Source organism: Mobula hypostoma, chromosome 16, assembly GCF_963921235.1.
Source record: "Mobula hypostoma chromosome 16, sMobHyp1.1, whole genome shotgun sequence".
In the NCBI taxonomy this organism is placed as follows: Eukaryota; Metazoa; Chordata; class Chondrichthyes; order Myliobatiformes; family Myliobatidae; genus Mobula; species Mobula hypostoma.
Genome location: NC_086112.1, coordinates 36,389,406 through 36,403,061, shown reverse-complemented (window position 1 = coordinate 36,403,061; position 13,656 = coordinate 36,389,406). Strand labels below are relative to the sequence as shown.

Here is a 13,656-nt window from a genome sequence, read left to right as displayed (position 1 = left end):
TAAATGTTAAAAAAGAACCCGCATTTACCACCTTGTCTGGCAGCTCATTCCATACTCCCACCACTCTCTGTGTGAAGAAGCCCCCCCTAATGTTCCCTTTAAAGTTTTCCCCCCTCACCCTTAACCCATGTCCTCTGGTTTTTTTCTCCCCTTGCCTCAGTGGAAAAAGCCTGCTTGCATTCACTCTATCTATACCCATCATAATTTTATATACCTCTATCAAATCTCCCCTCATTCTTCTATGCTCCAGGGAATAAAGTCCCAACCTATTCAACCTTTCTCTGTAACTGAGTTTCTCAAGTCCCTACAACATCCTTGTAAACCTTCTCTGCACTCTTTCAACCTTATTTATATCCTTCCTGTAATTTGGTGACCAAAACTGAACACAATACTCCAGATTCGGCCTCACCAATGCCTTATACAACCTCATCATAACATTCCAGCTCTTATACTCAATACTTTGATTAATAAAGGCCAATGTACCAAAAGCTCTCGTTACAACCCTATCTACCTGTGACGCCTCTTTTAGGGAATTTTGTATCTATATTCCCAGATCCCTCTGTTCCACTGCACTCCTCAGTGCCTTACCATTAACCCTGTATGTTCTACGTTGGTTTGTCCTTCCAACGTGCAATACCTCACACTTGTCAGTATTAAACTCCATCTGCCATTTTTTAGCCCATTTTCCAGCTGGTCCAAGTCCCCCTGCAGGCTCTGAAAACCTTCGTCACTGTCTACTACACCTCCAGTCTTTGTATCATCAGCAAACTTGCTGATCCAGTTTACCACATTATCATCCAGATCATTGATATAGATGACAAATAACAATGGACCCAGCACTGATCCCTGTGGCACACCACTAGTCACAGGCCTCCACTCAGAGAAGCAATTCTCTACCACCACTCTCTGGCTTCTTCCATCGAGCCAATGTCTAATCCAGTTTACCACCTCTCCATGTATACCTAGCGACTAAATTTTCCTAACTTGGGACCTTGTCAAAGGCCTTACTGAAGTCCATGTAGACAATATCCACTGCCTTCCCTTCATCCACTTTCCTGGTAACCTCCTCGAAAAACTCCAATAGATTGGTCAAACATGACCTACCACGCACAAAACCATGTTGACTCTCCCTAATAAGTCCCAGTCTATCCAAGTGCTTGTAGATTCTGTCTCTTAGTACTCCCTCCAATAACTTACCTACTACCGACATTAAACTTACTGGCCTATAATTTCCCGGATTACTTTTCGATCCTTTTTTAAACAATGGAACAACATGAGCCACTCTCCAATCCTCTGGCACTTCACCTGTAGACAGCAACATTTTAAATATTTCTGCCAGGGCCCCAGCAATTTCAAAGCTAGTCTCTTTCAAGGTCCGAGGGAACACTCTGTCAGGTCCCGGGGATTTATCCACTTTAATTTTCCTCAAGACAGCAAGGACCTCCTCCTTGTCACCAGAGTTCAGTCTCTGCTGCACTAAATGGTGACATTAATCATTTCTCAGCAGAGTTCAATTGCATCCAATGCACTATGGGATTTAGGAATGGAAATGATAGTCTCTATACATACTATTTTAGGAAGTAACCTATATTCAAATAAAGAATGCCCCTTTCAAAGTTTACAGAGTGAGGAACAGACATTCTGCTCACATTTTTAAATGTTCCTGCTAAGCGTGGAGGAATGACAATAGATCAACAACCCAGTTACACTCTGCATGAAGTGAAGGGTCTTTTGTATCATCTTCACAGTGAATTTGCATGTCTCCTTTGACAGGCATGTTGCTGTTTGTTATGAGTGTCCAGGTATAAAAGCTAGTCGTCTTTGCATGAACACATTAAATTATTGTAAATTGTTGGAAAAGCTAAATTAGTTATTTAGAATTTTGTTCATGTGATCATTTCCATCTGAGAAGCCAGACCCATTTAATTTTGCTAGTGTCTTTCGTCACTGTCTGCTTTCCAGTATGTACCTGGCAGCAATTCCTTTTACCTTTGACTATTGTCTTTGTTTAATTGTTTGGAGAACATATCCTGAAATTTAACTTCACATTCTTTGAAAGGAAATAATACAAAAATGCCAGCACTGAGAGAAGATGCATTACTGCAATAAAGCCAGTTAGTTTCAGCTAAGGGAAAATGTTCAGTAGTATTATTATCTTGGTTTAACTCTGCCACCACCTTTTGATCACTTTGTTCATCCAGATCCTTTGGTAGTATTGGTAACATTCTTATCTTGGTTGTCTTTTTCCATGCTTCTTGGAGGCAATTGTAATAAAGACTTTTTTTTTGTGGAGATGGTAGTGTTTAATGCCTTGCATCATTCAATAAAACCAAAAGGTATAGGAGCAGAATTAGGCCATTTGTCATGAGTGATCCAATCTTCCTCTCAGCACCAATCTCCTGCCTTCTCCTGTATTCCTTCATGCCCTGACCAATCACGAATCTATCAACCTCTGCCTTAAGTATACATACAGATTTGTCCTCCACAGCTGCCTGTGGCAATCAATTCCATCAATTCGCCACTCTTGCTAAAGAAATTTCTCCTCATCTCCATTAGAAAAGGACGCTGCTCTGTTCTGAGGCTGTGTCCTCTGGTGTTGGATGCTCCCACCATAGGAAACATCCTCTCCACATCCACTCTATCAAGGCCTTTCACCATTTGATAGGATTCAAAGAGGTCACCCCTCATTCTTTTGAATTCCAGTGAATACAGGCCCAGAGCCATCAGACACTCTTCATATGACAAGACGTTGAAACCCAGAAACATTTTTGTGAACCTCCTTTGAACCCAATCCTGTTTCAGCACATCCTTTCTAAGATAAGGGACACAAAGCTGCTCACAATACTCCAAATGAGGCCTCACCAATGCTGTTAAAGTCTCAACATTACATCCTTGCTTTTATATTCTCGTCCTCTTGAAATGAATGCTAACATTGCATTTGCCTTCCTCACCACAGACTCAGCCTTTAGGGAATCCTGCACAAGGACTCCTAAGACCCTTTGTGCTTCAGTTTTTTTGTATTTTCTCTCCTTCTGTAGCCTCTTTACTTACTCAAAACTACCTGCCCCTCCACTTATCTTGGTATTGTCTGCAAACTTTGCAACAAAGCCATCAATTCCATCATCCAAATCATTAACAAATAACGAAAAAAGAATCAGTCCCAACTTGGCAGTATATGACAGTTTTCAGAAATTTAATAGATCTAAATCCCTTATATGGGGATGATGAAGCAATAAATTATATGACCAAGTTCTAACCAATTATGGCTCACCTGTGAATGTCCTGTCAGTCAATAATTTTCACCAAATTATTATTCAAATATAATGAGGGTATTTTGAAGGGTCTACACATAAAACATCAACTGTCCATTTCCCTCTATAGGTTTTGCCTGACCTACTGAGTTCTTCCAGCAGTTTGTTTTTTTTTTGCTTAGGTTTTGCCTCCCAGTTGCCTATTATTTGGGATCACTTTACTAAAAATATTCAAATTTGTACAAGCATTTGCATTTTACATTCAACAAAAAAGCCTTTTTTTCCTTCCTCACTAGGTGTTGGTGAAAATCTTACAGATCCATCTGTTATTAAAGCTGAGGAGAAAATGTGAGTTACATAAGTTTAATTCAATATGGTCTTTTAATTTCAAATGAGGCGGATTTGCAAATAATGCCAATGTTTTTTTTAAAGCCGAGCTTTGAAATTGAAGTGAGTTGAAACCAATTTAAAATCACATGATACAGATAGAACCACAAAAATGAAAAGCATCTCACAGCTCTTCACTTATGTTGGACAATGGACATAATGTGATGTGTGTTACTGAATAGATGGTGTATGAATGTGGCTGCTGGTGTTCGGGGCCTATCCATATCCCCATCTCCATGACTAAAGATGTGCCATGAAGTGAATGAAGCCATTTAGCCAGAAATTCTTTTTAATAGATTGCAAACATCAGGGGCAACTACAAGAATGACGTGTGCACAATTTTAATATCAGATAGCCCAAAATGAATCACCACATCAATTTTAATCTTATACAGATATTCTGACCATATCATTCCGTGAATTCTCAAATTCTTTTACCTTAACCCTAGAAGTGGAATCTTGAGGGCATTTATCATGTTTCTTGTTATTTTTACTAATCTTGTAAAAACTGGGAATAACAGCTCATAATACCGGCATCTTTGGTTTCATTCTGGAGTCCTTGTGGTAGTTTTATTGTGACTGGCTGTTCAGCTGAGTTTTAGACGTTCATACTTATGCCTCAAAATAGTGAACAATACTGAACAATAATAATATCTCTCTGACTATTTTCCATATGTGCAATGTTTCCTCCTTGTCACATTCTTCCATACTAACTTCAATGACATTTAGGTCACAGGAAATGGAGTTTGGCCCAGCTAACCTTGGAGAAGAAGCAATCAGAAACTTTACTGTAAAACACCACTGTAATACCTGCTGCAAGAAACTCAAACTCCCAGGTGAGATTAAAGATGTAGTACAAGATGGGGAAAAAGCACACTGTAGGTACCACTGTCCCTCTGCTGAGATAAAGCAATAATATTCTAATTTATGTATAAAATACTGCAGATGCAGGAAATACGAAAAATATGCTGGAAATACCTTACAGGCTGAAGAGCATATGTGAAAGTGAACCACAGTTAATAGCTTGGTTGAAGATCTCTTATCAAAACTGGAAAACATTGGAGAAAAACCATTTTTAAAGGGCAGAGAAAATGGGGAAGGGGGGTAGAACAAATTAGGCAAAGTGTATGGCATGGTGGAGAGCAGGAGAAGTTAAACGATAAAGGGATTAGCATTGATTGACTAATGCTATTTTACCCTTGAGTCTCTGGGAAAAAATTAGATGAACTTTTTATAATAGCAAGTTGTTTGACGGTGCTCTCCATCTGATACATAGTTAAACATGGAAAAAGTCACATTCAACAAAATTAATAATTTGATTACTTTGAAGATAAAGTATTTGTTTTTCCTGTGAGTGGTGAAGGAAACATTCCCAATAGACTATCAGTAATTTTGAGTTGCATTCAACAACTCTGAAGTAGAATCCATGGCATCCGTAATTGAGTAAAACAACATGGAAACTGTTCAACCAAACAGGTTGTAAACTTGATGGCAAAATAGTAATCAAAATAAAAACATAAACTCTTTATATATTAGGTTGTAACAGGTAAGTGCTCTGTGTACAATATTTATTGTTCAAAACCTGAGTGAAAAATACAAGTGAGATGGAAGGTAGAGGAGGCTGTGATCAGGCCATCTCTCCAAAGAGCAAAGAAGCATCATCTTGGGGAATATCAGCAGGAACTGCACGTGGCAGGGAGATAGGCTGAGAGTTTGAGTTCCACCCATTGACTGATGTTTGCAAGCTGTGTGTGGAGAAGGAAGATTGTATTTGTGGGGGGTGTGGTGAGTGCGGGGTGGGGGGAGAGAAATCGATTGAGACAGAGGACAATGTTGTGCTCTTTACACTCTGATTTTTTTCTCTCAATGTCACCTTCTAGTCAGGAAGAATTGTGGTGGATACAATACAGTGATTTGTGATTTCATTTACATATATTTCCTCCAGACGGTGCTTGTTACACATATTCTTGAGGCTGTTCCTGAATAAATTCAAGACATTCTGCAATGTATCTATCATAGCATTGCATGCAGAGATCTGTGTCTTTTTCTATCTAATTTTTTTCCAACCCTTTTTTTCTCATTTGCAGATTTGAGGAGAAATTTTTACAACCCAGGGAGAATAGATGCCTCAGTTGAAGATGACGCCACAGAAGTGAACACACAGTTGTAATTATTAGCTTCTAGCAGTTTTGCATTGAGGAATACCTGAACCTTTTTGTTTAATGTTACAGAAAGCCTCCATCATGTGGAATGTTCAATGCCTTTTTTAATATTATTGATTATTAATAATAATAGTCCAGGCGGTTATCTATTCCATGATTGTGGTCTTGCCATTATTAATATTTTTCTGTTACATTTGGTATTTCTTTCATGTTAAAATACACTAGCAGTCACTGCCATTAAGAAATGTATTTCTCTGTGAAGGACAGTGGATTCTGGTTAATTAGGCCATTGGTTAATCGGGGCAGCCACTTGTTTGGGACAAAAATTAAAGAACAAAACTAATTGAGAAAATAGCTGGGATTTCGTTCATTTATTTGGGACACTATGTCACTTAATTGATTGGGATAGGAGACAGTTGCTGAATAGTTTATAACTTGTATCAGTTGTGTGCACTTGTGTGGCAATTAGACACTACAATGTGTTTAGAGCAAACAGATTTTAAATAGTGTCAGTTGTGTGAACTTCCGTTGAAAAAGCAGTGATCTTTGTCATTAACAGTTGGCAAGACATAAGCAGTAAGGCAATTCACAACTGTTTTGCTCTCTGCGGTTTCAGGCATTCAGGCTTGAAGTTGTCAGAAACGGCCGGGAGTAACTTCAACAATTTATGAACTACAAAGAATTTAAAGTTCAAAGTCAAAGTTTGAAATAAATTTATTATCAAAGTACATATATGTCACCATATACAACCCTGTGATTCATTTTCTTGCTGGCATACTGAATAAATCCATAATAGAATAATAACTATAATAGAATCATTGAAAGAACGCACCAATTTGGGCGTTCAACAAGTGAGCAATGACAATAGACTGTGCAATTACAAAAAGAAAGTAATAATAATGAATAAATAAACAATAGCTATTGAGGACATGAAATAACAAGTACTTGAAATGAGTGCGTAGGTCGTGGCAACATTTCAATGATGGGGCAAATGAAGTTGAATGAAGTTATCCCCTTTGGTTCAAGAGCCTGATAGCTGAGGGGTAATAACTGTTTCTGAACCAGGTGGTGAGAGTCTGGAGACTCCTGTAGATATGCTCAATGGTGGGGAGGGTTTTACTCATGATGGACTGGGCTGTATCCAATACTTCAAGATTTTTTGGTCACGGGTATTTGTGTTTCCTGATGCAGCCAGCCAATATACTCTCCACCCCACATCTATAGAAGTTTCTCAAAGTTTTAGATGTGATGCTGAATTTTTGCAAAATCCTAAGGAAGTGGAGGTGCTGCCATGCTTTCTTCGTAATTGCACTTGCATGTTGGGCCCAGGACAGGTTCTTTGAAATGTTGACACTGAGGAATTTAAAGTTGCTGACCCTCTGATCCTCCAATGTGGACTGGTACTTGGATGTCTGGTTCCCTGCTCCTGAAGTCAATAATTAGCTCCTTGGCCCTGCTGATATTGAGTAAGAGGTTGGCATGGCACTACTCAGCCAGATTTTCAATCTCCTTCCTATATGCTGATTTGTCACAAACTTTGATTCGGCCTATGACACTGGTGTTGTCAATAAACTTGAATATGAAATTGGAGCTGTGCTTAGCCACGAAGTCATAAGTGTAAAGCGAGTAGAGCAGGGGGCTAAGCACACAGCCGTGTGGTGCACCTGTATTGATGGAGATTGTGAGGAGGTGTTTTTGCCAATCCAAACTGACTGGGGTCTGCAAGTGAGGACATTGAGGATCCAATTGGGCAAGGAGGTACTGAGGTCAAGGTTTTGAAGCTTATTGATTAGTTTTGAGGGGATGATGTTATTGAATCCCGAACTGTAGTCGATAAAGAGCACTTTGATGTATGCATTTTTGTGGTCTAGATGTTCCAGGATTGAGTGAAGAGCCAATGAGATGGCACCTGGTGTGTACCTATTGCTCCGGTAGGCAAAATGGAGCAGTTCCAAATAACTTCTCAGGCAGGAGTTGATGTTTAATCACCAACCTCTCAAAACACTTCATAATTGTGGATGTAACTGCTACTGGATGATAGTCATTGAGGCACGTTACCATGTTCTTCTTAGGCACCAGTGTAAGTGAAGACTGCTTGAAGCAGGTATCTCAGACTGCTGAAGCAAGAGGTTAAAGATCTCAGACTGCTGAAGGGAGGGATTAAAGATCTCAGTGTTGATTAGCACAGGTCTCTTAGTACTCTACCACCTACCCCGCCTGGGCCGCTGCTTCCCATGGGTTCACTCTCCTGAAGGCTCCTTTCACGTCGGCATCAGAGATGGAAGTCACAGGGGCTATGGAAGTTCATGATGATTCCTCCCATGTTTTGACAGTCAAAGTGAATTTAGAAGGCTTTGAGATCATCTGGAAGCAAAGCCCTGTTGACGCCTATGTCGCTTGATTTTACATTATAAAAGGGGATTGCATTCAAGCTCTGCCACATATGTCAAGCATCCTTCGTTGATTCAAGTTTAGACTGGAATTGCCACTTCTCCTGTGAGATTGATCACCAGAGATTATACTTGGACCGCTTGTAACTTTCTTGGTCACCAGACTTGAATGCCTCCAACTTGGTCCTCCGCCAGGGCTTCTGGTTGGGGAAGACTCTGAATGATTTTGTGAATACACTCTCATCTACAACTGTTTTAATAAAGTCCATGGCAATTATGGTATTCAGATCCATTGATGAAGCTTGAGTCATTGAATCTTGAGGATATCGACAATCATCTTGAATGTTACAATAAAGATGAAGATTTGGATGATGCCATCATCTATAGAATTGCATGAATGCAGTCCATTATCTGCACTAGGTGTCTGTGCTGATTTTGTTCATGTACAATCAGTCAAAAGGACACGGCAGTGTACACTGGATGAATTTCTCCATTAATAACTGGAACTAATACACGGTTTTATAGTAATGTAGTGATATTGGTAGTGTTCTAATTTATTCTGTATTTCATTTAATTACATAATTTCTTACTCAGTTAAACAGTAGGTTGTCTTTTTGTACCCTTTTAAGTAGTTCCATGAAGCTTCGGCTAATTGGGGCAGCCGCCTAGTTGGGCCAGAATGTATTAGTCCTGATGTATCCCAATTAACCAGAATCCACTGCAATTGTATCAATGTCACCAGACGGACAAGCAATTTTCAAAGTAGTATCGACTGAAATTGCAAACACCAGTGAAGTTACAACAGAGGATCCTCTGATGAATTTAGTTAACCACATTCAAGTAAAGCACTTTACAAACACCTGGAAGCTCTTTAAAAAATTATTAGTGGGCAAATTAGCAAACAAAGTTATTTCTACAAATTAGCTATTGAATATTTTGACATCACTTTCAGGAATGTGTCATTATCTTGTACTTATCTCTGAATAATTTGGAAGGCTGGAGGCCATGATATATTTCTGTATGTTCTAATGAACACTGCTGCAAGTCAAGAGTTAGTTGCTATTCCATTGAATTATATTTGTTGTAAGGCAGATCAGTATTATTGATGACAACATTTTCTATGATGAACAGTCCTGCTCTTATATAATTTCCCTCAATGCCAGCTATTAATTAACCCATTTGATATTTAATTAGAGCTGTGAAATTCTACAAGAAGCTCCATTAGGCTTTTATTGACACTTTGGCAAGAAACATAGAAACATAGAAAATAGGTGCAGGAGTAGGCCATTCGGCCCTTCGAGCCTGCACCGCCATTTATTATGATCATGGCTGATCATCCAACTCAGAACCCCGCCCCAGCCTTCCCTCCATACCCCCTGACCCCCGTAGCCACAAGGGCCATATCTAACTCCCTCTTAAACATAGCCAATGAACTGGCCTCAACAGTTTCCTGTGGCAGAGAATTCCACAGATTCACCACTCTCTGTGTGAAGAAGTTTTTCCTAATCTCGGTCCTAAAAGGCTTCCCCTCTATCCTCAAACTGTGACCCCTCGTTCTGGACTTCCCCAACATCAGGAACAATCTTCCTGCATCTAGCCTGTCCAATCCCTTTAGGATCTTATACATTTCAATCAGATCCCCCCTCAATCTTCTAAATTCCAATGAGTACAAGCCCAGTTCATCCAGTCTTTCTTCATATGAAAGTCCTGCCATCCCAGGAATCAATCTGGTGAACCTTCTTTGTACTCCCTCTATGGCAAAGATGTCTTTCCTCAGATTAGGGGACCAAAACTGCACACAATACTCCAGGTGTGGTCTCACCAAGGCCTTGTACAACTGCAGTAGTACCTCCCTGCTCCTGTACTCGAATCCTCTCGCTATAAATGCCAGCATACCATTCGCCTTTTTACCGCCTGCTGTACCTGCATGCCCACTTTCAATGACTGGTGTATAATGACACCCAGGTCTCGTTGCACCTCCCCTTTTCCTAATCGGCCACCATTCAGATAATAATCTGTTTTCCTATTTTTGCCACCAAAGTGGATAACTTCACATTTATCCACATTAAATTGCATCTGCCATGAGTTTGCCCACTCACCCAACCTATCCAAGTCACCCTGCATCCTCTTAGCATCCTCCTCACTGCTAACACTTCTGCCCAGCTTCGTGTCATCCGCAAACTTGGAGATGCTGCATTTAATTCCCTCATCCAAGTCATTAATATATATTGTAAACAACTGGGGTCCCAGCACTGAGCCTTGCGGTACCCCACTAGTCACCGCCTGCCATTCTGAAAAGGTCCCGTTTAGTCCCACTCTTTGCTTCCTGTCTGCTAACCAATTCTCCACCCACACCAATACCTTACCCCCAATACCATGTGCTTTAAGTTTGCACACTAATCTCCTGTGTGGGACCTTGTCAAAAGCCTTTTGAAAATCCAAATACATCCACTGGTTCTCCCCTATCCACTCTACTAGTTACATCCTCAAAAAATTCTATGAGATTCGTCAGACATGATTTTCCTTTCACAAATCCATGCTGACTTTGTCCGATCATTTCACCGCTTTCCAAATGTGCTGTTATCACATCCTTGATAACTGACTCCAGCAGTTTCCCCACCACTGACGTTAGGTTAACCGGTCTATAATTCCCCAGTTTCTCTCTCCCTCCTTTTTTAAAAAGTGGGGTTACATTAGCCACCCTCCAATCCTCAGGAACTAGTCCAGAATCTAACGAGTTTTGAAAAATTATCACTAATGCATCCACTATTTCTTGGGCTACTTCCTTAAGCACTCTAGGATGCAGACCATCTGGCCCTGGGGATTTATCTGTCTTCAATCCCTTCAATTTACCTAACACCACTTCCCTACTAACATGTATTTCGCTCAGTTCCTCCATCTCACTGGACCCTCTGTCCCTTACTATTTCTGGAAGATTATTTATGTCCTCCTTAGTGAAGACAGAACCAAAGTAATTATTCAATTGGTCTGCCATGTCCTTGCTCCCCATAATCAATTCACCTGTTTCTGTCTGCAGGGGACCTACATTTGTCTTTACCAGTCTTTTCCTTTTTACATATCTATAAAAGCTTTTACAGTCCGTTTTTATGTTCTCCGCCAGTTTTCTCTCATAATCCTTTTTCCCCTTCCTAATTAAGCCCTTTGTCCTCCTCTGCTGAACTCTGAATTTCTCCCAGTCCTCAGGTGAGCCACTTTCTCTGGCTAATTTGTATGCTTCTTCTTTGGAATTGATACTATCCCTAATTTCTCTTCTCAGCCACGGGTGCACTACCTTCCTTGATTTATTCTTTTGCCAAACTGGGATGAACAATTGTTGTAGTTCATCCATGCAACTTTTAAATGCTTGCCATTGCATATCCACCGTCAATCCTTTAAGTGTCATTTGCCAGTCTATCTTAGCAAATTCACGTCTCATACCTTCAAAGTTACCCCTCTTTAAGTTCAGAACCTTTGTTTCTGAATTAACTATGTCACTCTCCATCTTAATGAAGAATTCCACCATATTATGGTCACTCTTACCCAAGGGGCCTCTCACGACAAGATCGCTAATTAACCCTTCGTCATTGCTCAAAACCCAGTCCAGAATAGCCTGCTCTCTAGTTGGTTCCTTGACATGTTGGTTCAAAAAACCATCCCGCATACATTCCAAGAAATCCTCTTCCTCAGCACCTTTACCAATTTGGTTCACCCAGTCTACATGTAGATTGAAGTCACCCATTATAACTGCTGTTCCTTTATTGCACACATTTCTAATTTCCTGTTTAATACCATCTCCGACCTCACTACTACTGTTAGGTGGCCTGTACACAACTCCCACCAGCGTCTTCTGCCCCTTAGTGTTACGCAGCTCTACCCATATCGATTCCACATCTTCCCGGCTTATGTCCTTCCTTTCTATTGTGTTAATCTCTTCTTTAACCAGCAACGCCACCCCACCTCCCCTTCCTTCATGTCTATCCCTCCTGAATATTGAATATCCCTGAACGTTGAGCTCCCATCCCTGGTCACCCTGGAGCCATGTCTCTGTGATCCCAACTATATCATAATCATTAATAACAATCTGCACTTTCAATTCATCCACCTTATTACGAATGCTCCTTGCATTGACACATAAAGCCTTCAGGCGCTCTTTTACAACTCTCTTAGCCCTTATACAATTATGTTGAAAAGTGGCCCTTTTTAATGCTTGCCCTGGATTTGTCGGCCTGCCACTTTTACTTTTCTCCTTTGTACTTTTTGCTTCTACCCTCACTTTACACCCCTCTGTCTCTCTGCACTGGTTCCCATCCCTCTGTTGTGAACTAACCTCCTCACACCTAGCCTCTTTAATTTGATTCTAGTGAATCATCTTCCTCACCCCTACCCATCATCATAACTGCTGGGAAAGGGTTAAACAGTTGTTAAATTGCTAATGTTAAAGACAAAGACAGCAGATGTGAAAAATCCAAAAAAAAACCTAGAAATATGCAGTAGTTCAGACAACAATCATGGAGAGAGAAACAGAATTAACATTTCAGACTGCTGACCTATCGTCAGAAATAGGAAAAGCCGCAAATCAAAAGTTGTAGCAAAGGGGAGATTTGGACAGAAAAAAGGTGAGTGAATACACGAGTGACCTCAGATGCTGAGATCTGGAGCAACACACAAGATGTTTCTTTGAGGAAATTACAAGCAGGGTAGACAAAGGAGATGTAGTAGACGTGGTATAGAAACATAGAAAATAGGTGCAGGAGTAGGCCATTCGGCCCTTTGAGCCTGCACTGCCATTTATTATGATCATGGCTGATCATCCAACTCAGAACCCTGCCCCAGCCTTCCCTCCATACCCCCTGATCCCCATAGCCACAAGGGCCATATCTAACTCCCTCTTAAATATAGCCAATGAACTGGCCTCAACTGTTTCCTGTGGCAGAGAATTCCACAGATTCACCACTCTCTGTGTGAAGAAGTTTTTCTTAATCTCGGTCCTAAAAGGCTTCCCCTTTATCCTCAAACTGTGACCCCTCGTTCTGGACTTCCCCAACATCGGGAACAATCTTCCTGCATCTAGCCTGTCCAATCCCTTTAGGATTTTATACGTTTCAATCAGATCCCCCCTCAATCTTCTAAATTCCAACGAGTACAAGCCCAGTTCATCCAGTCTTTCTTCATATGAAAGTCCTGCCATCCCAGGAATCAATCTGGTGAACCTTCTTTGTACTCCCTCTATGGCAAGGATGTCTTTCCTCAGATTAGGGGACCAAAACTGCACACAATACTCCAGGTGTGGTCTCACCAAGGCCTTGTACAACTGCAGTAGTACCTCCCTGCTCCTGTACTCGAATCCTCTCGCTATAAATGCCAGCATACCGTTCGCCTTTTTCATCGCCTGCTGTACCTGCATGCCCACTTTCAATGACTGGTGTATAATGACACCCAGGTCTCGTTGCACCTCCCCTTTTCCTAA

General features: G+C 40.7%; 1 protein-coding gene across 5 annotated transcripts in view; it reads left to right on the top strand.

Moving 5' to 3' along the window:
- trpm6 (transient receptor potential cation channel, subfamily M, member 6) overlaps positions 1-10,934 on the top strand; it is a 179,396-nt gene extending 168,462 nt beyond the window's left edge. For all 5 annotated transcript variants that reach the window (XM_063068751.1, XM_063068750.1, XM_063068752.1 and 2 more), the window contains 3 exons: positions 3,548-3,599; positions 4,367-4,473; positions 5,725-10,934. In XM_063068751.1, coding sequence (XP_062924821.1) covers positions 3,548-3,599; positions 4,367-4,473; positions 5,725-5,807 — 242 coding nt within the window. In that variant the 3' untranslated portion in view covers positions 5,808-10,934. The remainder of the gene's footprint in view (positions 1-3,547; positions 3,600-4,366; positions 4,474-5,724) is intronic.
- The last annotated feature ends 2,722 nt before the right edge of the window (positions 10,935-13,656 follow it).